The sequence below is a fragment of the Anabrus simplex genome, chromosome 2 (genome assembly GCF_040414725.1).
Source record: "Anabrus simplex isolate iqAnaSimp1 chromosome 2, ASM4041472v1, whole genome shotgun sequence".
Lineage (NCBI taxonomy): Eukaryota > Metazoa > Arthropoda > Insecta > Orthoptera > Tettigoniidae > Anabrus > Anabrus simplex.
Window position 1 is genome coordinate 982,083,064 of NC_090266.1, and position 22,750 is coordinate 982,105,813.

The 22,750-nt window shown below is 38.9% G+C and overlaps 1 protein-coding gene across 12 annotated transcripts in view; it reads right to left on the reverse strand.

The window, feature by feature from the left end:
• Positions 1 to 22,750, reverse strand: part of AP-1gamma (adaptor protein complex 1, gamma subunit) — a 792,649-nt gene that overhangs the window by 66,571 nt on the left and 703,328 nt on the right. For all 12 annotated transcript variants that reach the window (XM_067141824.2, XM_067141823.2, XM_067141830.2 and 9 more), the window contains one exon: positions 2,099 to 2,259. In XM_067141824.2, coding sequence (XP_066997925.1) covers positions 2,099 to 2,259 — 161 coding nt within the window. The remainder of the gene's footprint in view (positions 1 to 2,098; positions 2,260 to 22,750) is intronic.

A 22,750-nucleotide genomic window follows, 5' to 3' on the forward strand; every position in this document is an offset into this window, starting at 1 on the left:
GTCCCAGCATTTGCTTGATGTGAAAATGGGAAACCACCGAAAACCATCTTGAGGACTGCCGGCAGTGGGGTTCGAATCCACCATCTCCCAAATACAACCTAACAGCTACGTAACAAACTGTGTAGCCATCTCGCTCTGTAAATCCAGTATCAAAGGCTCCAAAATCGTCTTTCGTCATATAGAGTAGGTTGTGGACATGTGGTAAACAACAGTGTAAGTGGTTTGTCCAGCGTCGTTTTTTCCTGTATATCACTTCTTTTTTCGTACTGGTAAAAACTATGATAGCAGCTTTTGCTTCACTGCCTCACAGGTTGCAGTCGATGACAAAATTTCAGGACGCACAGATTCACGTGATGGGTCTTGCGATAGCTTTTCAGGACCTGATATTTGAGTATCACGTACATTATCAGAACTATATAAACTGGTAGAATTTTTTATTTCTTTAAAATATTATTATTATTATTATTATTATTATTATTATTATTATTGGGTAACTTATTTCAATGCTCTTCTAAGAAACTGTTTTTCTGTAATCGAGTTTTTGTCCACATAAATTGTATCGTATGTAATGCATCACTCATTGTCCAGAACACGGAATGAAACGTGAGATGCAAGGTGGGAAGACCATGTGTAACTGTTCCGAGGAACTAAGCTACTGTATTTATTACCACCAGTAAGCCTAATACAAAGCACTTCGAATAACTGAAGAATATCTGTAACCGACCAGCAAGTAACAGGATAGGAATATCAGTGCTGCCACTAAACTGTTACAAATGTATCGCTCGTGCCTGCGCAGGAGTGCACGCTTAAAGCGAGCTGCTATGCTTCCTAATACCCGTTAGTCAATCAGAAACTCCCCACCCTTCCCTTGGTTTCGCTGAGACAGTTACTTTTGTATTAGGGTCTCCGGAGGAACATAATATTTCTGGAACAGCTTACAGTTATGGATTAGGATACAGTATCATGTTACGATATGTAACTCCCATCTCTACTGATCAGACAGTAAGGAACAGGTTAAGAGAAGTGTCCTTACAACCCAAACGGCCTGTTCACGTGCCCTTTTTAACGCAGCAACATCGCGCAGCTCGCCTTTTGTTTGCCTGTACCCACGTCAATTTGCAACTTCGCAAATGGAGTCCTGTGTTGTTCACAGACAAGTCCAGATTTCCCCTGACACAGACTGATGGACATAAACGTGTATGGAGACGCCACGGTGAGCAGTACATGGCAAATGCTGTCCAGGAAGGCGACCGATTCGGACAAGTTTCTGTGATGGTATGATGTGGCATCAGTATTGATGGCCGTACGGATCTTGTCGCCCGTGGTAATCTTACCGCTGCTGGGTACGTCGAGCAGATACTGCAACAGCATGTGTTGGTTGCTGCGTACGGTGTTGGCCCTGGATACGTACTCGTGCACAACAATGCCAGGGCTCATGTAGTGCGCATCACCAGAGCTGCCTTGCAAGAACTGGACATTCAAGACATGGAATGGCCAGCAGTGAGTCCCCACCGTAATCCCATCAAGCACGTGTAGGACAGGCTTGACAGTAGTGTTCATGGGCGTCCTCTTCCACCACAGACTGTCCAAGACATCGAAAAGGCTCTCATTGTCGAATGGGACCAGATACCGCAACGTGACCTCCGTCGACTTACACGTAGCATGCCACGTAGGTGCCAGGCTGTGATAAATGCTTGTGGAGGACATACACCATACTGAAGCCCTCCAACTGTGACAAAAATTCACCCCGGAGGACTGTTATCACTTTGTTTTTGCCCCTATTTGGACATTTCCATTTGTGATCTGAAAATAAACGTGAATCCATCGATGTTCTTGTGTATACTTCAACGATAAAGAATAAAGGTTTAGTTGGTAATATACCTGGGTGTGAGGTATTGTTTTGTGGAGCATGGCATACGTTCAAAAACATGTTTCCCTAATTTTTTTGAACTGTGTATTTAGTACATAATTTTGAGCTAATTTGTTACATATCTTTAAAATAATATTACATAAGATTCCAGACTACAGTCATCATTACAACCAGACACTGCAGAAACTGACAGCACTTAAACTATTAAAAAAAAATTTATAAACTTACTCTAGGAACTGCTGCTTGGAACAGGAACTCACTCATGGGGGTCACGGACTCATTGGCAGCAGTCATTGTTATTACAGTTACATTGAGAGTGTCGGTAGGGCGTTCCAGTGCAAATGTAATCTTCAGACCATTTCTCTCATATGCTGTCATGCTGGGTAACTCTGGAACAAAATACAGTTCAAATGCAATTGATAAATAATTGTATCACTTATAAAAATGAAAAAAAAACAGAGGATGGATAATTTTCTTAAAAGAACGGCAGCAATATGACGCACTTTCTTGAACTGTACAGATATGAGGAATAATATTCATATGAAAAGAGGGCTGCTGGCAAGTACAACCATGAGGAGTAACATTCATATGAAAAGCGAACTGCTGACAACAGGACTGCATCAGTTGCAATGCTGTGTAATGCTCGATGACAAGATGCTACTGAAGTCACGACAGTAAAGCCATTGATGTAACTGTACAGGGTTTGCGTGAAAATTTTTGTTATGCAATATTTGCATAGTGAACGAGTGCGTTGCAACTCGGTGAGGAACTGAGGGGGAAGTTCATGATGCCATGTGTACTGAAGCTCCTTGGTTATGTTATTCTAGCACCATACCACATTCAAGCCCATTCGGTACATAAGCTTTCATTCACCATGTAAGATAGTTCAACACAGCAAGAAATATATTTGTCACAGGTGAACAATATTGTGGAAGTGGAAAGTGTTTTTGAAGACTTTATTTTTAAAGTATAATATAACGTTTTATTTGTAATGACCTAACCTGTACTGTGTAATATTTGTAACATATGTAATTGTAAATGGTAGATTTCTATTCTGCACGTACTGGAAGTATCTAGAAAATTGTTGAACAGGGTGTGTGCCATTTGTGGGTTATGTTTTCTAGAAGGAATTTTCTTACTATTCTGGAATTTTTTACTATTCTGGAAATGGAAGATTTGCGAACGTGTGTCCTCGAGAATGTTAGTTAAAGTTCGCGACGGGAGTAAGAATTGTGATTGGTGAACCTAGGAGGGGATGGGCGGACTCATACATTCTGATTGGCTACTCCAAGCCAGAGTTTTCCTATATATAGTGAACCCATGACCTTTGTGCCCTAAGAACATTATGCATAAATCGACAATCATTTAAAAGTTGGATTCTCGATAGCATGGATTTGACACGTGACGAGGGGGTGATTACCTTCGGTCCCATGCTCTGGGGTACGTGACGTCAGCCACACGTGTCAACGGCGGAAGAATCTCAAGTCATTTTTGTGAACTATTTCAAAGCGCGTGTACATGGCGTGAACCAAGCCAAGTCAAAAAAATATAGTGCCTATCAAAGGGGGTAAATCATCTCACAAATCGAACCCGTAAAAGTTTTAAATGTCCATGAACACTACCGCCAGAAATGTAGCAAGCATGTAGTCACTTTCAAAACTCTTGAAATTACAGTTTAGGTAAGTCAGAAAATTTATAGAAATTTTTCTTGGCGGCAAAGGGAGAGATCCGAAGAGAGGGGGTAACTGCTATAAATATGAAGGGACGCCATGACGAAGTCTCCTTCTCCGGCATTTGTGATACAAAGCGGACGAAAAATTGTTGAGCTGCTCTGCGAAATCAAACAATGAAAGTAGACTGAGTTCAACTGCAGATTTCAGCCAGTGTGGCTAGGTCTTGTCTCCATGAGGAGTTTTCTTGAGTGAAATAATTGTACCAGATAGGACGGTCAAAGTACTGAATAAATTCTAATGTGATTAAGTAATTCGTGTGCCGAAATAATTATAGTCCATCGTGTGCGCCCAGCAAACAAGTGAAGGGTATTTTCTTTTTTTTAATGCTTTATTCCAGGAAACCTGAAGAAAATTAATAATGAACTGTGAAGCTATGAATGTAAAAATGGCTAAATAAAATGCCAGGGTCGCAGGTGAGCCCTATGACTACATGAGGTAGGTGACTTTCCATCTTACTACCTCTTATATCTTGTCTCGTGATCTCTAAAAGTGTATTTGAATGGGGATATACGACGCAGTGGTCATCCCTACTAAGTTTTGTAAATGTGAGAATACGACTAAAAGAGTCATTTGTTTTATTTTCCACTTGGATAAATTTTTGAAGTCCTGCGAGTGCCGTATGATGATGTACAAAGTTATTGAATAGGGTTCCGAAGTGATATCACGTCCAATGTAGATCGTCATCCGTGTGAAGTGTACTGCCTATATTTTGTGATGCCAAATTAAGATGTTCATTCGACGTAAAATTTTTCTGTCTGCAATTTGATGTTAATAATAATAATAATCCATGGTTACTCATTTTCAATTGAGTGGAAGCGCGCTGTCGGGTGAGAACCTAGGGTGATGAATTTGGTCACGGAGAGAAACGTTTTTCTATGCCCATTTTAAACTGTGTCTGACTGACAGTAAAAAGATCTAGTAGAATGTTTCAGTCATTTCTCGTAAAAATCAAGTTATTAAATACGATATCCTTTATGCGAAGTTATTCATGATTAATGCATTGTGCGATATTAGACGTCGAGATTTCTAGTGAGGATTTTATTCCAGTTCTTTGTCGATGATAATTGTGGAGCTGGGAAACAGAGGTTAGTTTTGTTGATATGAGATTTGTGAATCAGGTTGGACCTGTCATTGAAGCCGGGACATGGAAGCCCGAGGAATGTTTTATGTTGGGAATGGAAAGAAATTCATAGAAATCCATGGCGGTATTAATTGGCGACGCGTAATTAGTGTGGGCATCTTGAAGCTTAATCTGTGCATTTGTTGGTTAGAATATCGTATTTGTTTAATTATGTCGGCAGAGTTTAAAGGGAGCATTTTGAGAAGTCAGTCAGGTAGAACGAACCGGGTGTTTCATGTAACTGCCAAGCAAACTTGGGGGGTGAGAGGCCTCAACTGTGATAACGGGACAGGCGTGGAATTGAGATTGTATTTCTCGGCCAGGGAAAACGTTAAATGCTGGATTTAGTTGAAATTCATAGCCGGTAATGATCTGAGTATTGTGAAATACTATAATTGGGGACGTAATGAACATTTGAAATCACGAACTTTGAGTATAAGGAACAGAGTAACCAAATTCAGGGTTGTCCAACATATAGAGCGATGGTTGTGATGATCGGTTTGTCTGTGAGGGGTGTGCAAATTTCATAATGGTATGACGAGATATGACATCGTAATTATATGGCGAGTTGTTTGGTTTGTACGTAGATTAGGATATCCAAGTGTTAATAACGGTTAGGGCTATATTAGATTTTAAAAGTGTGAGATCAGGAGACAAGATATATAACTGGACATGAATTATGTAACAATTCTTTTCCAGCCAGATAAACATCACTAGATTGAATTCACATCACAGCTGCGTAGGAATTTGTGAAGAAACCAGAGTCCACGGAGATAAAATTTACTGTTCTTTAACATTTCGTTAAATCAGTTAAATTTATTTAATTATAAAATTCAGTGAAACCGCATTTTGAAATAACTTTAATCAAGCGAATAACTTGGAGATGCATTCTGGAAATTTTAGTTTGTTTTTCTGGGGGAATATTAAAATATAAAGTAACGTTTAAGGGGACATATCCGAAGGAAGTGGATTTTACTGCCACAAAGTTTGTGAGCATTGCTATTGTTGTAATTATTGAACTTTGATTGACTGAGCAGTGAATGTGCTGGGGATAGTAAAGTGGAACTTTGGTCATCAACCGATGTAACTTAATTGTGTTTAGCCTTCAGCCTAGAAACTTGGATGGTCAGGGGGTCATCAACCTCAGTGACTTAGATTAGGGCCATATGCCATTGTAGCATCATTTCCTTGCGGTCATCATCCACAATGACTTTAAAGTAACTTAGAAGATTAGATGTCGGTCCATGCCATAGACGCAGGTCATTTCGTTTCAATAAATGGTCCATATCCTAGAACCACTGTGTGGCACACACCGATTGGACGGCCTTAATTATACCCAGAGTCCAGAGTTCGTGTTACGAGGGCTGGACCATAACGAATCACTATGATGGTACATGTGGTCTCACATGGAAGCCGAATTTAAGGATTTCCAGACTTTCCTTTCTTAAATGATTAATAATTGAGACAATGGTTTCTAGTATGAATGCCCGTCAGGCAGTTACGTTAAAGTCTCACACCAGTGTTCTGACGTTTATGTAAAAATGATAGTGGTGTCCAGTGGACACAATTGACTTCTATGATACCATTGACATATCAAATGCTTCAAAATTTCCTGAATAAATAGGAATCTTTTAAACAGACCTTTCATTCCAGTAGATAGATTAGAATTACTGAACCCTACCTTTACCTCAGCAAGTGACGAAGAACCCGATACGACCCAAGAGATGGATCTCATGAGCTTTGCTGATAGGTAAGAAAGGTAGGTATCCCTCATGATGGACCTAAAGGGTTCAATAGTAAGCGAGGCAGCGATCATGATTATTCGGTCTTGTCTTGGCCTGATCTGCCTTTAGTCTGTGTGGTCTGCATCATGTGCAACGCCTCGCTTCCGAAATGGCGCATCCTCGGGTAAGCACTCTTACCTTCCGTTCCGGTTAAAATTTCCGTAATGTTCGTTTGCAATTTCGTAGTGGAGTCTGCCCTAACCTAACCTAAATTCGCCAAATTAATTATTTAGGACACCCTAGCTTTTCAGCTGGGCTTGCCTGTTTGTTTTCAAGGCATTCCCTTTTCTTATTTCACAAAATGTGTAGATTGTAAATTAATACATTTACCTTGGGGTTTGCCTCTGGTAGTTCAGTGTCACTTGATGTACGAGTTTAGGAGAATACATTCCATTCACCGTGAATTGTAATTGGGTTTAACCTACTAATTTGCATTGTACTACTGGATCTGTAACTAGTTGTATAGTTTGGTTTGAAGTTTGAAACTCGTAGTCAAGCCCATTATCAAAGAACTGCTAAGATATGTGTATCAAGGAGGTTATAGTTTCGTAAGTTGTAATTTGGTGGATTTTGTTCGGAATGTATTTGTAAAATTTCACTTGTAAATAATATTTTTCAAATTTAAGGATCACGGCAATTCATTTCAGAATCTGCAATCCAAGCCATGTCCATGCCTTCAGTAGGTCCTGCCTGTTTCCACTTTCCTGGTTTATTATCCACTAGTTGGCCCTACTGATATTTCATATTATGTTTTTGTTGGCTGAGATTCGCGTAGGCCAGCTGATGTTTCTCTGAGTGTATAGTGTTTTCTGATAGTGTGTAAGTGCTCTTTCTTCCCTCCTTTATTGTGTTTATTAGTTGTTTTGTGTAACCACCGTAGTAAAGGTTACAATATTGAAGTTTACGTTCCTTTAAAAATAAGTAAACAAGGTAACAAATTGTATTTTCATACAATAAATGTGAGAAGTGAACAAAAACCTTTGTTTTTAAAGATAATGAAAATAAATGTAATCAGGAAATATTATACTGCAATATTTTTCATTTTTCTACAAATAATTTTCTTGTCTTGTTATACACCATAATCTGTATCCTGGTCATTCCACATGACCATACAACAGCAGCAGCAGCAACTGCATGCACAAAAAGGAATGAGAATTTCAGACAATATACTTGTCATCAAAACAATAATAGATAAATACTTAAATAAACAGAAAAGGTTGTAAATTGTACAACCTGTGACAGTTTGGTGAATGAAGTCAGAACGGGCGATCCGGCAACACTGGTGATACACAACGCTGCATCTGCGTAGCAGCAGGTTTCGACCACCTGCTTCTAATGTTCAGTTGAGCATCGTGTGTGTGCCGTGTAAGACCTGTTTGACACAATGCGTGTTTAGTGCGTTGGTTCTGAACTGCGAACAGGAACAAGACCGACCAAAAGATCAATGTACACTTTTGTTTTAAGGTTGGCAAGACACCGAAAGAAATGCATGCGATGCTGGTAGGTGTTTATGAAGATCAAGCAGTGTCCTTGAAGTGTGTGTACAAGTGGTTCGCCCGTTTTTGAGGAGGCCGGGAAAGTGTTTCTGACAACATCTGTAGCAGAAGAAGGTGAGGACACTAATCACAAACGATTGGCAATTAACAGTGCGCAAGATAGCGGATGAACTGCAGATTAACCATGAATCCGTGCGCCAAATCGTTACCCAGAAGTTAGGGAAGAGGGAAAACGTGATCTCGTCTTGTGCCACATCACTTGACTGATGATCAGAAGCAGGCACGTTTAGAGGCTTCGGAGAATTTTGTCAAAACGGTGGATGCGACACCAAATTTCTTGAACTGTATTGTCACTAAGGATGAAACCTGGTGTCTCAGGTACGACCCTGAAACGAAATGGCAAAGCATGGAATGGCGTTCTCCGGGATCCCCTCGTCGGAAAAAGGTCAGACACAAAAAGTCACGCATCAAACAATGCTCATCATCTTTTTTGATCATCAAGGCATTATCCACAAGGAATTTCTACCTGAGGGAACGACGCTTAATGCTGCACGGTACATCAAAATTTAAACCCGTTTCATGAAATGTCTACGCAGGGTACGACCCCAGTATGCACAACAAGGTTCATGGTTTTTTGTCCATTGTAACGCTCACATACACAGTTCATGGCAAAAAAAGGGGCGGTCCAACTTGAACATCCCCCATACTCGCCAGATCTCAATCCTCCAGACTTCTTCCAATTCCCACGACTCAAACTCGCTTTGAAAGGAAAGAGATTTGGCAATATTCCTGACATCCAACGAAATGTGACGAGGCTTTTGAACACCATCCCAAAGGAAGCCTTCCTGCAAAGTTTCCAGGACATGCATCACTGATCTCAGCAGTGCATAGTACTGGGAGAGGACTATTTCGAAGGACAGTAAGGTCACTGTCGTGCATTGTTCATCTTTGTTGATAGTACAGGACTATTACCCGAACTTTATTGTCACAGGTTGTATATTACAGCTATCAGAGGGGCGGTCGTTATGAAGCTGGCTAAAATAAGGGTGTCATTTACAATGATTAATGCCATAAAAGAACTGTATTCTGTAGTATGTGGCAAGACGGAGAACTCCAATAGTGGAAATATAATTTTAAAGTTTTTATTTAAAGTGTCTGAAAGATTTCATTTTTGGTTGGAACTCTGGACTCTACTGGAATTATTTTATGTAACTGCAAGAAATATTAATTTAGATATGTGTGTAATAATTTTTCGTTTAGCCAATAGGCAAGATATATGGAACTGTAGATGAACATTGTAAGATGCAAGAAGTATTTTGATTCAAAAATTATGTAACTAGTAAAAATGTAATTTAAGAAAACCTCAAGATTGGATTGTTAACATTGCAAGAGTGATTAAGTGATCTGTATATCATGATGTAATTTGGTAACATTTAATTCGAAACAGCCTGTACCTCACGCGCGGTTATGGGTGGTGAAATAGGTGTCGCAATAGGAAATCTCTAAGTTGCTAACTATCTTAATATGACCATATATGATTTCCAATTGGCGAAAGTATAGGGAATCTAGTTGAAATTGTTCCCCATTGGTCGATTGTGTTCGGGCCATTTCCGGACTTTCTGCTGGCTTTGGAATAATCACACGTGTGTTCGGTGTCATTTACATCCGACCGCCCTAGCGAGCGCAAGCTCGAGGGCTTCCCTCGGGAACTCCTGCCTTTCCGCAGTAAGTGTTATTTCAATGTTAATCTCAATGTTTTCTGCTTTCGTTTAATTTAATTTAATTAATTTGGTTTTTCGGTATTTCCTTGCTTAATGTCACTTTTAAAGTTTTAAATTTAACGTGTCTGAGATTGCCCTAGATTCCCACTGTTTATAATTTCAAGTCTCACGTTTTTTTATATTTTAAATTCAACAATTCATTTATTTGTGTTTTTGGATTCGTAATTGTATCCCTTTGTCAAAAGCGTTCAGTATCAGTTGCTTTGTGATTTAACTTTGTTTTGTAATTTTTTGTTTGTTATTTTAATATAGTTGAGCTAGAGGGTGTTTCTTGTAAGTCTTTTCTCCCCATAACGCCATACGTTCCCATGGACCTCGTAGGGCCCTCGCACTTTCCAAATTCTTTCTTAGTTGTCATTTTTCGGCCTGTAAGTGTTCCCTTGTATTTGATTATTTTTTTCAAAATGGCGCTCGGTAATGACGACGTAGTGTTTTATTCTCCGAGTAAATTAACCGTAAAATGTGACGAAAAGTGCGGAAAATGTCGAAGATTAGTGAAAAATGGCATGCTGTGTGATTCATGTGATCGATGGTGGCATTATACGTGCGGCAATTGCCCTAGAGACGTAAAAACTAATGAAAATATTGACTGGATTTGTGAGCAGTGTGTTCGGAATGTTGATGTTGGGGACGGCGTTGACGAAGCACCGAAAACAGTCGATGAGGAATATAAGAGTGCATTAGAAATTATAAACATTTTAAAAAAGGACAATGAGACTCTTAAAGTTGAAAATCAAGAATTAAAAGAAAGACTGCGATCGCTAGAATTTGGGACTGACCATTCTTCGAGTGATATACCGGAACAAGTAACAAACTCGAGCACGTGGTGTCAAGTAGTTCGTGGATGGCTGGCTAAGAAGAAATCTACAACTGAATTTCCGGAAATAAACATCAGAAATAGGTTTTCTGCCCTAAATAATTTAATTCTGGAAGAAAGTGATCGCGCGCGTGAAACCAAATCATCGCGATCCGCTGCCGTTGCCGTGCCGAGTTTAAAATTTAGGCCTAGAATTCAGATTCAAGACCCAGTTAGGCCTAAATCAGCGAAGGTAGCTGTGTTTGGTGATAGCCAAGGAAGGGGAATTGCGGGAGTGATTAACGACGAGAATATAGCAGCAACCAGAGAAATATATCCAGGAGCTTCTATCAGCAGTGTTGTGGAAAACGTAGAAGCAGCAACTAGGAACTTCGGGAGTGGCGATGCAGTGCTTATCATCGGTGGGACGAACGACGTAGCTCACGACGACGCCAAGAATGTAAGATCACAACTTAAACATACACTAGGGAAGCTGACCCACACTAACGTCTTTGTAGTGAACGTGCCCCACAGGCATGATTTGAGTAGAGACTCATGTGTGAACATTGAAGTGGACAAGGTCAATACAGATATTGTTAAAATTTGTAAACATTTTCGGAATACTCAGGTTATTGAATGCTGCAGTTTTGAGAGATACTGTTATACTAAACATGGCCTCCATCTAAACAATTCAGGTAAACGAAAGATAGCAAATATTGTTCTAGATTTTATTAATCTTAAGATATGTACTGTAAAACAGGCAACTCCCTTGAGTTATAATACTGACCAGGAAAACTAGTAGAAAGAGCCAGCTGTACTTCAAACCGGCTCAGTCAACTAGAAAAAGAAACTCAGGATAGTAAGGAATTTCAAGTTACCCAATTGCAACAGTCAAGTTTTAGGGAGGAAGGGGGTCTGAGATTGCTCTTGGTAAACTGTCAAAGTGCAGTAAATAAACATTTAAAATTCGGTACATTGATGGAGTCTTACGAGACTGATGTGGTGATAGGAGTGGAATCGTGGTTGAAAGAAGGGGTGGGTAATAGAGAAGTATTTCCAGAAGGGTACACAGTCTATCGTAGAGACCGAGGAGGTAAAAAGGGAGGGGGGTGGTGTTTATTCTGGTGAAGGAAACTTACTGTTCACATGAATGGTTTACCGATGAAAGGGATGAAATATTAGGGATAAAATTAGTTTGTGATAATATGAAGGAGGTGGGAATTATAGGAACATACAGGCCTGGAAGAGAGGAAAGAGACATGGAAATCTTTGAGAAAATAATAGATTATACTCGTAAAAACAATAATAATGATATGGTAATAATTGGGGGAGATCTAAATTTGCCTGAAGTTGAATGGAATGGAGCTGCAAGTGAAGCCCATGAACAGAAACTGGCAAATAAGTTAATTTGGGAGGGAGGATTTACACAAGTAGTACAAGAACCGACTCGTCTCAATAACTTACTAGATGTATTCTTGGTTAAACCATGGGAAATTGTTGATAAAACTTAGGTAATTGAAGGAATAGGAGACCATAAGGCTGTAATAATGGATGTAGGACTCGTACCAAAAAGGCTTAATAAGAGGGTTACACAAGACAAGAAATTGTACAGAAAAACTAAAGTTGATGAATTTGGGACTTACCTTAAATCACAATTCAGTTGTTGGATAAGTGAAGGGAGTAACGTGGATACACTTTGGGCTAAATATAAAGGAATCGTTTGGGAAGGAGAGAAGAGATTTGTACCTGTTAAGAAGGGTAAAATGACCTCAGACCCTGTTTATTATACAAGGGAAATAAGAAAATTAAAAAGAAAATATAGAATAGTAAACAGGAAAATCAAAGAGGGTAGGGAGAGTGGAGAAACTAGAAAACAGCTAATGAGGGAACTGAATAGAGTGAAAAAGGAAGCAAAAGAGAATTATATGAATGGCATACTTCAAGAGGGTAATGACCACAAAGGGAAATGGAAAAAGCTGTATTCATATATCAGGAATCAAAAAGGAAAAGGAATCCAAATTCCTACAATGGTGGGAGAAGGGGGTGAACACTATTTAACAGATACTGAGAAAGCAAACCTATTTAGTAGGGAATTTAAAGATTCAGTAGATGATTGTCAAGAGTTGGAAACCGAAACAGAAGATAGAGAGGGAGAGAGACAGAGGGAAACAAGAAGCTTCTCATTCACAAACGAAGATATTTTCAGAGAAATCCAACTGCTTCAGCAAGGAAAAGCAGCAGGAAGTGATCAAATTACTGGGGAGGTATTAAAGACAATGGGGTGGTACATAGTGCCTTATTTAAAATTTCTCTTTGACTATGTCATAAATAATAGTGTAATACCAAAGGAATGGAAGGAATCTATAATAATACCAATTTATAAAGGAAAGGGTGATAAAAGGAAACCACAGAACTACAGACCAATCAGCCTGACCAGTATAGTTTGTAAAATACTGGGGAGTTTAATATCGAAGTACATCAGAGGGATATGTGATGATAAAAATTGGTTCATGAGGAGCCAGTATGGATTTAGAAAGAAATTTTCTTGTGAGGCACAACTGGTGGGATTTCAGCAGGACATATCAGATCAGTTGGATTCAGGAGGTCAGTTAGATTGCATAGCCATAGATCTTTCCAAAGCCTTTGATAGAGTGGAACATGGAATATTATTAAAGAAATTGGAGGGAATAGGACTGGACGTAAGGGTTACACGTTGGATAAAAACATTTCTAAATTCAAGGGTTCAGAAAGTCAAAGTAGGAAAGAATGTATCTCAGGAAGAGAAAGTTTGGAAGGGAATTGCACAGGGTAGTATAATCGGTCCCTTACTTTTCTTAATATACGCAAATGATTTAGGGAACAATATAACATCAAAAATAAGATTGTATGCAGATGACATAATTGTTTATAGGGAAATAAACAACATTGAGGATTGTTCAGAATTACAAAGGGACCTTGAAAGTATCCAACAATGGGTTGAAGAAAATAATATGAAGGTTAACGGAGGCAAATCAACTGTTACAACTTTTACAAACAGGAGCTTTAAAACTGAATTTGAATATACTTTGGATGAGGTAGTTATCCCAACAGATGGCAAGTGCAAATACTTAGGTGTGAGATTTGAAAGTAATTTGCACTGGAAGGGTCATATTGATGACATTGTTGGGAAAGCATACAGATCGTTACATGTCATAATAAGGCTACTTAAAGGATGCAACAAAGAATTAAAAGAAAAAAGTTACTTGAGTATGGTTCGTCCATTATTGGAATATGCAAACAGTGTTTGGGATCCTCACCAAGAATACCTAATAAAAGAAATAGATAGTGTGCAGAGGAAAGCAGCAAGATTTGTAACAGGGGATTTCAGGAGAAAGAGTAGTGTATCAGAAATGTTAAAGGAACTTGGGTGGGGAAACTTTAAGTAAGAGAAGGGAGAAAACTAGACTTATAAGATTATATAGAGCCTATACAGGAGAAGAAGCATGGGGAGATATCCGTGAGAGGCTTCAGTTGGAAAATAATTATATCGGCAGGACTGACCACAAATATAAAATTAGAAGGAATTTTAGCAGAAGCGATTGGGGTAAATTTTCATTCATTGGGAAGGGTGTGAAGGAGTGGAACAGTTTACCAGGGGTAGTGTTTGATCCTTTTCCAAAATCTGTACAGATATTCAAGAAGAGAATAAACAGCAACAGAGAAAGTAAATGAAGTGTTAGAGGGTATTCGACCAGTGCAGGTTATTGTAAATTTAAAAAAAAATGTGTGTGAATAAATTAATTCCATCCCCTGGTCTAAGGAATTTGGACAGCCAAAGTAGGGGACTGCCTGTAGCTGTGAAGGCCCTTCAGGAATTCTGAAAAGTGGTGGCAAAAGGGGCTCTGGTTAAGATGCAGCAGGTCGTTATGCTACTTAGGATCCAGAACGGGTAAAAAAAAAAAAAAAAAAAAAAAAAGTAAATAAATAAATGCAATGTAAATATTAATCCTATACCAGTTGTATAGTATCATTTGAAGTAATTCCACATACTGTATATCAGTTGACTATATTCGTAAGTAGTACAGGAGATATTATAAGTAGAATTTTGTAAATAATATAAATTTATTAAGAATGAGCTGTGTGTTTAATAGAAAACATTGTTAGCGTAAATTGTATAATATTGTATTATAGGAAAATTTTGTTCTCTTGTTAATTTAATATTTAGTGCTTGACAATGTATTTTAGTGTACCATTTGCCACCGAGGTAGACACCTCATTTGCAAATAAAGAGATTTTGATTTGATTTGATTTAATTATTGCGTATCGAAAGATATTCGTCACGTTTTCATGTTCTGATGTGAATTCTCCGCCACTGCGCCATTTACTATTTCCTTATTCATTTTATTAAGTGTCAATTATTATTATTATTATTATTATTATTATTATTATTATCATCATCATCATCATCATCATCATATGTCTGCTATATTTATTATTATTATTATTATGTGTAAGCGTAACTGTCCCGATTACGGTTACGTATTCAGAAGTTAAATGCACAATTGAAGTGAAAAAAGACTTAGCAATGGAAATGGAAACTCGTGTCCTCATCCCGAGGTGGTGCAGCACTTTTCAGCGCATCCCCATTGGTGGTGAGCTTCAAGTACTATTTCAACCACATACCAGCCTTCCTGCCATTCTTAAATATCTATCAGTACTGGGAATCAAACCCGGGCCAACAAGAACAGCAGCTAATAATGCTAAATCGTTACACTATGGAGGCGGACGACTTAGCAATGGGAGAGATATATGTATTCATATATTGGGTTAAAGCAGGGGTGCAAATTGTCACCTACATTGTTCATGCACCTGACAGAAAATCCTCTGAAACGTTAGGCCTAGCAAGTCAGTGGAAGAGAGATTGCTTTCAAAACCAAAAGAAGCCTCGGATAGTTAAACAAACCCAATAAGGATGCAAGTTGTCATGGTATTGATATCAATGACAGCTCAACGCTCGATGCTCCATCAAGATCCAGCAAGAGAACTAAAATCTACAAGACAACGACCACAATCAGAGTAGCAACTCTGAATATCATTACTTAGACAGGGAAAATGGAAGTGTGTGTTGATTTGATGAAAATGAGGAATATTAATGTGCTAGGACTGAGTGAAACTAACTGGGACAAGGGTCAAAAGAACTCAGAGAAGGTTACCATCTACATTGGTCGGGAGGAAGTTCAGCTAAGAATGGAGTGTTATAATGGACCATTCAATGAAACAGCATGTAATAGACATAAACTTCAAATCTGACAGGAATATCCAAGTCAATCTAAAATTAAACCCTACCCAAAACATTAGTATCGTTCAGTGCTATGCCCTGCAAGTAGGCTGTGATAGTTCAAAGAAAGACTTATTTGAAGAATCTTTGGGAGAGTAAGTTAGAGGTGAAGGAACCATTGTTATTGGTGACATGATTGTCCAAGCAGAGTCTGATAGGCAAGGTAATGAGAGCATCATGGGCACACACAGATGGGGACCAAGGAACGCTGAGTGAAGCAGACTACTAGATTTCTGTCTGAGAAATAACATAGTTATTGGTAAAACCTGGTATCACAAACAGAAAAGTCACAAAATCACCAGATATGGATGGAATGGGCAACAGGAGTCCACCATTGATGGTAATATGCTAGATAAACATATACAAGAAATTGTTGCTGGATGATCCCAAGTGTGTCTCTTGACAGTGATCATAGGCTCCTTGTTAGTTGTTTCAGGTTTAAAAATTTAAAGGAAATAAGAATCATCCAGGACAAGGAATTAAAGGTATGGAAATTGAAGGATAAAGGGAATGCCACAGAATATCAAGAAAAAATACAGCAGCGAATACCAAAAGCAGACAATGGAATGGTTGAAGAAAAATGGAAAAATGTCAAGGAATGCTTGATCAATACAACAGAGGAGACATGTAGAAGAACTAATAGCAAAAGGAAATGGAAAGAGACACCATGGTGGAATGATAAAACAAAAGAGACAGTCCTTAAAAAGAACAATGCCTACAGAAAATATTTCAATAGTCGAACAGATAAGGGCAAAGAACTCTATAAATTGGCAAAAAAAAAAAAAGAAATCTAAGCAGATTGTCAGAGCAGAATGCTATTGGCTTTACGTCGCAGCGGCACAGATAGGTCTTATGGCGAAGATGGGACAAGAAAGGGCTTGGACTGGGAAGGAAGCGGCCCTGGCCTTCATTAAGGTACAGCCCCAGCATTTGCCTGGTGTGAAAATGGGAAACCACGGAAAACCATCTTCAGGGCTGCCGACAGTGGGGTTCGAACCCACTATCTCCCGAATACTGTATACTGGCCACACTTAAGCGACTGCAGCTATCGTGCTCGGTCAGAGCAGAAAGAGAAAAATGGTTGAATGAAAGGAGTGATAAACTAAATGAAGATGCAGATGGCAACAGAAAAATGTTGTATGGAATGATAAAGAATCGGAGGAGCGACAAAGAACAAACTAATTATATTATTTGACTAGTGGTAGTGGGTACCTCATTACAGATGACAGAGATCAAAGAAGAATGGAAGAATTATTTTGATAAGCTGTTAAATGTGAACGATATCACAAACATTCCACTAGATAGATTAGTTAATGATGGAAGGATGGAAGACACTATAACAGATCTGATGTGGAATGATATAAAATATGCATGGAAGTACATCAAAACAGGAAAATCTCCAGGCATTGATAAAGTGTGTGGTGAAATGATCAGGTCTATGGGTGATGCAGGAAAGCAGTGGATGTATAGACTTTTTCACAACATATGGAAGGATAGGCAGATACCAGCAGATTGGAAGAAAGGTATCATCATTCCACTCTTTAACCCTTGTCTAGTCGCGCGAAAATTATTACATTACTAGTCGCGCACGGAGGTAACCTCCAGGGTTAAAAATGCGCATCATTTTCGTCTTTTGAGATTATGTTTTGGCATGTTCGTTTACAGTTTTCTTTGGTATAATTAAAAGAAACCCTTTTAAGTGCTTGTAGGTTATTTTTACACTGTTTGTTTGATCTAAAAGCAGAATACTGTAGACCTCAACTATATCGAATGATCTCATATTATTAAATTCGTAAGACTCGCCATTACCTACGACGATCACATCATATGAAATATGAAATAATATTTTTCTAAAATAAGTTTAGAAGAGCAAAATAACAGTCATCGACCATCAAAATAAAATATAATGTAATTTACTTAATTGCACACGGAGGAAACGTCCAGGAGATGTCACTAGTCACAACAATGATCCCACACTCGCACACAGGATGCATGATAGAGCAGAAATCTTGACATGACGAATCCAAATAAACAAGGAGAAAGGTATAGGGAGACCCACAGTTCAACTGGGAGGTTCAGTACCGTGCAAAATGTAATTGGCCCGGAGGAAATCTCCGCGAGTGACTAATGAAAGGTTAAGAGAGGTGACAGGAAGAAATGTTCCAATTACAGAGGAATTACATTAATTTCCCAAGTGGGAAAGCTGTATGAAAGGATTTTAGAAAGAAAAATAAGACCATTGATAGAATTAAAGTTATCAGAGGAACAATATGGATTCCGGAAAGGCAGATCAACGGTTGATCTAATATTTGGACTGTGTCAGCTAATGGAGAAGTATTATGAACATAATAAGGTCCTTTGGTTAGCCTTCCTGGATATCAAAAAGGCCTTTGATGCTGTAAGCAGGGACAAAGTCCGGGAAGTGCTGAGAAACAGTGGAATCAATAATGACATAATAAAATTAATTGAGAATTTATATGAAGACATCAGTACTTATGCAAAACATCATCAGGAATGATGGAACCCTTTAGAATAACTACGGGCCTAAGACAGGGTAGAGTTCTGTCACCTCTTCTCTTCATTACTGTGATGAATGAGATTCAACAGCAAGTATGCCAAAACGTTGGTGACAACAAAAAGAAAATCATGCTATTTGCTGATGATATCTGTATATGGGGAGATTCCAAGGAGGAACTTCAGGATCAGATCAATGCATGGACAGTAACAGCTAAAGGGTACAGCCTATGATTCAGTCAGGAAAAAAGTGAAGTGTTGGTTATGCAGAGAAATGGTCAACCTGAAGGTTACATTGAAATAGAGGGTAAACAACTCAAGATGTCCAACAAATTCGAATATCTAGGAAGCATATCAGCAACAGGCTCCATTGAAGAGGAACTTACCAGCAGGATTCAAGCTGGAGGAACATTCTACAGAGTTGTCCGAGACCTAATATGGAACCCAAAAGTACCACTGAAATGCAAGTGAGCAATTTATCTGAATTATTACATGCCAATTTTGACATATGAAAGTGAGACTTGGACCATGAGGAAAAAGGATGAAGCAAGGATTCAGGCAGCTGAAATGAGATTCATTCGAGCGATGGTAGGCAAAACAAGACGAGATAAAATTCGTAATGAGAACATCAGGGACATGACTCAGGTTGGCAGAATGCAGGATAACATAATTCTGTGTAGACTCAAATGCTATAGTCACATGCGAAGGATGGATCCTGATCGCATACCCAGAAAAATGTATAATCTGCAGTTAAAATATTCAAGACCAAGAGGGCAGCCAAGAATGCGATATACAGACATCATGAGAAACGACATTCAGCAACGAGGACGGGACTGGGACAGCAATGAAGAAGGAGAAAAGTACAAAGACAGAAGTTCGTGGAAGGGCTTCATTCGTCGACCCATAATATAGATGGAACGACGTGGGATATGTATGTATGTATGTACTGTTCATACTTTTTATTAACAACATTTGGAAAATGAAGGAAATGAGAACATAACAAGCCCATGTCTTAACAATAAATAAAGTCCTGGTCTAGTCTTCGCAAATGATATCCTTCTGTTATCTTTAACACGAGTTGGTATGCAAAACAGCATCACAAAAACGGCTGAATTTTGTACAAAATGGAATTTTAAAAAAACCCAAGTTATGGTATGTAAAAAGGGAAATAAAATGAAGAAAAAAAACATGTGATTGGAAGGTGCAGAGTTATAACAGTCAATAAAATAGAATATTTAGGAATAATACTAGCATCTAACGGTACGTGAAAAGAACAAGTAAGATGAGAAAAAATGAAAGGACTGGCAGCTTTAACACGAGATATTTAGAGAGAAAGATGCCAAATACTGAATATAAACTGTATAAAAATATTTGAAAGTCACTTGTAAAATCCAGATCATTGTATAGAGCAGAAATATAAGGCACTGAAGAAGGTAGTAAGGAATTGGAGGCAATACATAATAAGTTCTGCAAAATAATAATGGGATTACCAGAATGTACAGCTAATAGTGGAGTCAGAATTCTATGTGAACATACTTAAGTATACAAGCAGATATAGCTAAAAAACAAGGTAACTAAAAATTGGTTAAGATTAAAGAGGGGAAACGGGAGGGAAATACTAAATTTAGCATAACAACATTAGATGAAACATATAGGCTACACGATGATTACTGGGTAAGCTAGGTGAGAAAGATGTTAGAATAGGAATGGGAGACTCCTGGGATAGAGAGATTCAGAACAAAGAAAAGAAACTGAGTAAGAAAGTAACTATCAGAGTGAAAGATATTGAGAAACAGATGATATCAGAATGTAGGCCCAAAAGATCATTAAGGGAATTCTGTGAAATTAGCAAAAATGTGTCAAAGAAGAAAGAAAGACTTCTGAATAGAGAAGTAAGAGCTGTATATTGTGGTGGCTAATGGGTATCTATAAGAATAAGGGTCAAAGAGAGAAAAATGAAGAAAATTGTTGTTTGTTACGTGGAAAATTAATGGAGGAGGCACAATGTTGACAGTATGTAGGGAAAGAGACTCACTCTATCATTTTGATTACAAAGCAAAGATAGAAAAGGAGAAAGAATTTTATAGAATTATTAATTTATTGAATCGAGTATGGATCACACCAGTTAGGATAGCAAAATTTTTCGGTAGTAAAATGTGGCAGAAGAGAATAGAAGTCAATTTTTAGTGTTATTACGGTTGAATTGTTGACATCATTATTTTCTTTAAGGGAATTATATGTTAAACTGCATGTGAATTTGCTTACGTTACAGTAGATGGAATGTTCCTTCCTCAGCTGCTGGAGTTTCATAGCTGTAGGCCGAGATCATTCATTCATTCAATAATGAGGGCTCTCTCCCCAGTTGTTGGTTATCCGTGACTGGGAGAGAGGTTTTCATTTTTTCATTTCTTTCATGCATGAATTCAGTGTGTTCATTCATTCATTCATTAAACCATCCGTCCATCCATCCATATTGGAATGTTCTCTCCTTAGCTGCTGGGGTTTCGTAGATGTAGGCTGAGAGCATTCAGTTCATTCAATCATTCCATCACTCATTCAATAAAGAATGCTCTCTCTCCAATTATTGGTTATCCATGACTGAGAGAGAGGAGTGTGTGTTCATTCACACATCCATTCATGCAGTCATTCAGTTCATCCATAATGTCTATTACAAGTCGAGGATAACTCTGCTCAGATTTGTGACATAAATACTTGCACTAATACAACTCAATAAGGGTAAGATAAATGTTGTCCTAGACCAGAGGGTGCTCAACTTAATCTGCGGGCGGGTCGAATGGCAGATTCCTAAACGTACCGGCGGCCAAACGGTCCCCCCACCCAAACCTTCCCTAACACTGGTTCGAGGTCCACTCAGCCTACGTGATTAGAATTGAGGAGCTATCTAACGGTGATATAGCGGGCCCGGTCTAGAAAGCCGAGAATAACGGCCAAGAGGATTTGTCGTGTAGACCACACGACACCTTGTAATCTGCAGGCCTTCGGGCTGAGCAGCAGTTGCTTGGAAGGCCAAGGCCCTTCAGGGCTGTAGTGCCATGGGGTTAGTTGGTTAGTTGCACAGGTGCATCACCAACATGAGTGGGTAGTTGACTGTTGAAGGGAGGAGACGTGTTTGTGCAGCGATGGGTACCTATATATCCTTATCAGCTTGGCAAGGAGCAATCGGGACATGGGCAAGCAGGCAGGGGGCTGCTGAGTGTGTGCTGGAATGCGGACCTGCAGCAGCCAGTTACCCGGGAAGTGTTGTATCGTTGGCACTCATTAACACATTACTTGTTATAAGAGGCTTGGAGTTCAACTCGGGCCCTGTTCAACCAGCTTCAGAAGAGGTAATGAACTTGAACGTGAAGTGTATGGGGTGTAAGACGAACTTAACTCTTATACGCTCAGCGAGCCGATCTATCGGCTCGGGTGGTATTGCTTAAAACACTCAGCGTGCCGATCTATTGGCTTTGGGTTCGGATGGCTGCATAAGTACCTTAATGGACCCCCAGATGTCAGGAAAAGACATCAATAGTTGCTTTTAGATTTAGTTTGCACTTTTCTCGTGAGATAGAGACACTAAGCTCACCTGTTTGGAATAAACGAAGTTATCAAACCGCGTATGTTCACCGCATGGCGAGTTGAAGTGTGCTGCTTGCGAGTACAGTCTCATTTAAGCTTTAAAATACGTGTTTTCCTTCGTTTTATTGTTTCCATTTTAATAATAGATTATTGTTAATTATATTTTGTTTATATTCTACATTTATCGGTGTTCTCAAGTGAATTTTAGTTTAACATTTCGTGTTATTAGATTTTCGTGCCATGAGTAGGCCTAATTTTTTCACATGGCTGGGCCAAGTTCTAGGCTAAATAATTCCGATGTTTTGGATTATTTAGATGCTTTAGACGATGACGTTATAGCCGATATTGATTCGTATTTCAGTCCGACTCATTGGCTGAATGATCAGCATTGAGGTCTTCGGTTCAGAGGGCCCAGGTTTGATTCGCTGCCAGGTCGGGAATTTTAATCGCCATTGATTAATTCTTCTGACCCGGGGCCTGTGTATTTGTGTTTTTCCCAACACTTTCTTCTTCATATTCAGACAACACACTACACTACAAACTACCACGGTAACACGCAATAGTGATTACCTCCCCCCCATATAGGGTTGGTGTCAGCAAGGGCATCCTGCCATAAAACACGAGCCAAATCCACATGTGTGACACAGTTCGCACCCGCGATCCCACAGGTGTGGGAAAAGCTGTAGATAAAGAAGAAGTGATTCGGATTTTACAAGTACTGATGATAGGAGAATGTTTTCCAAAACACAAATGCTGA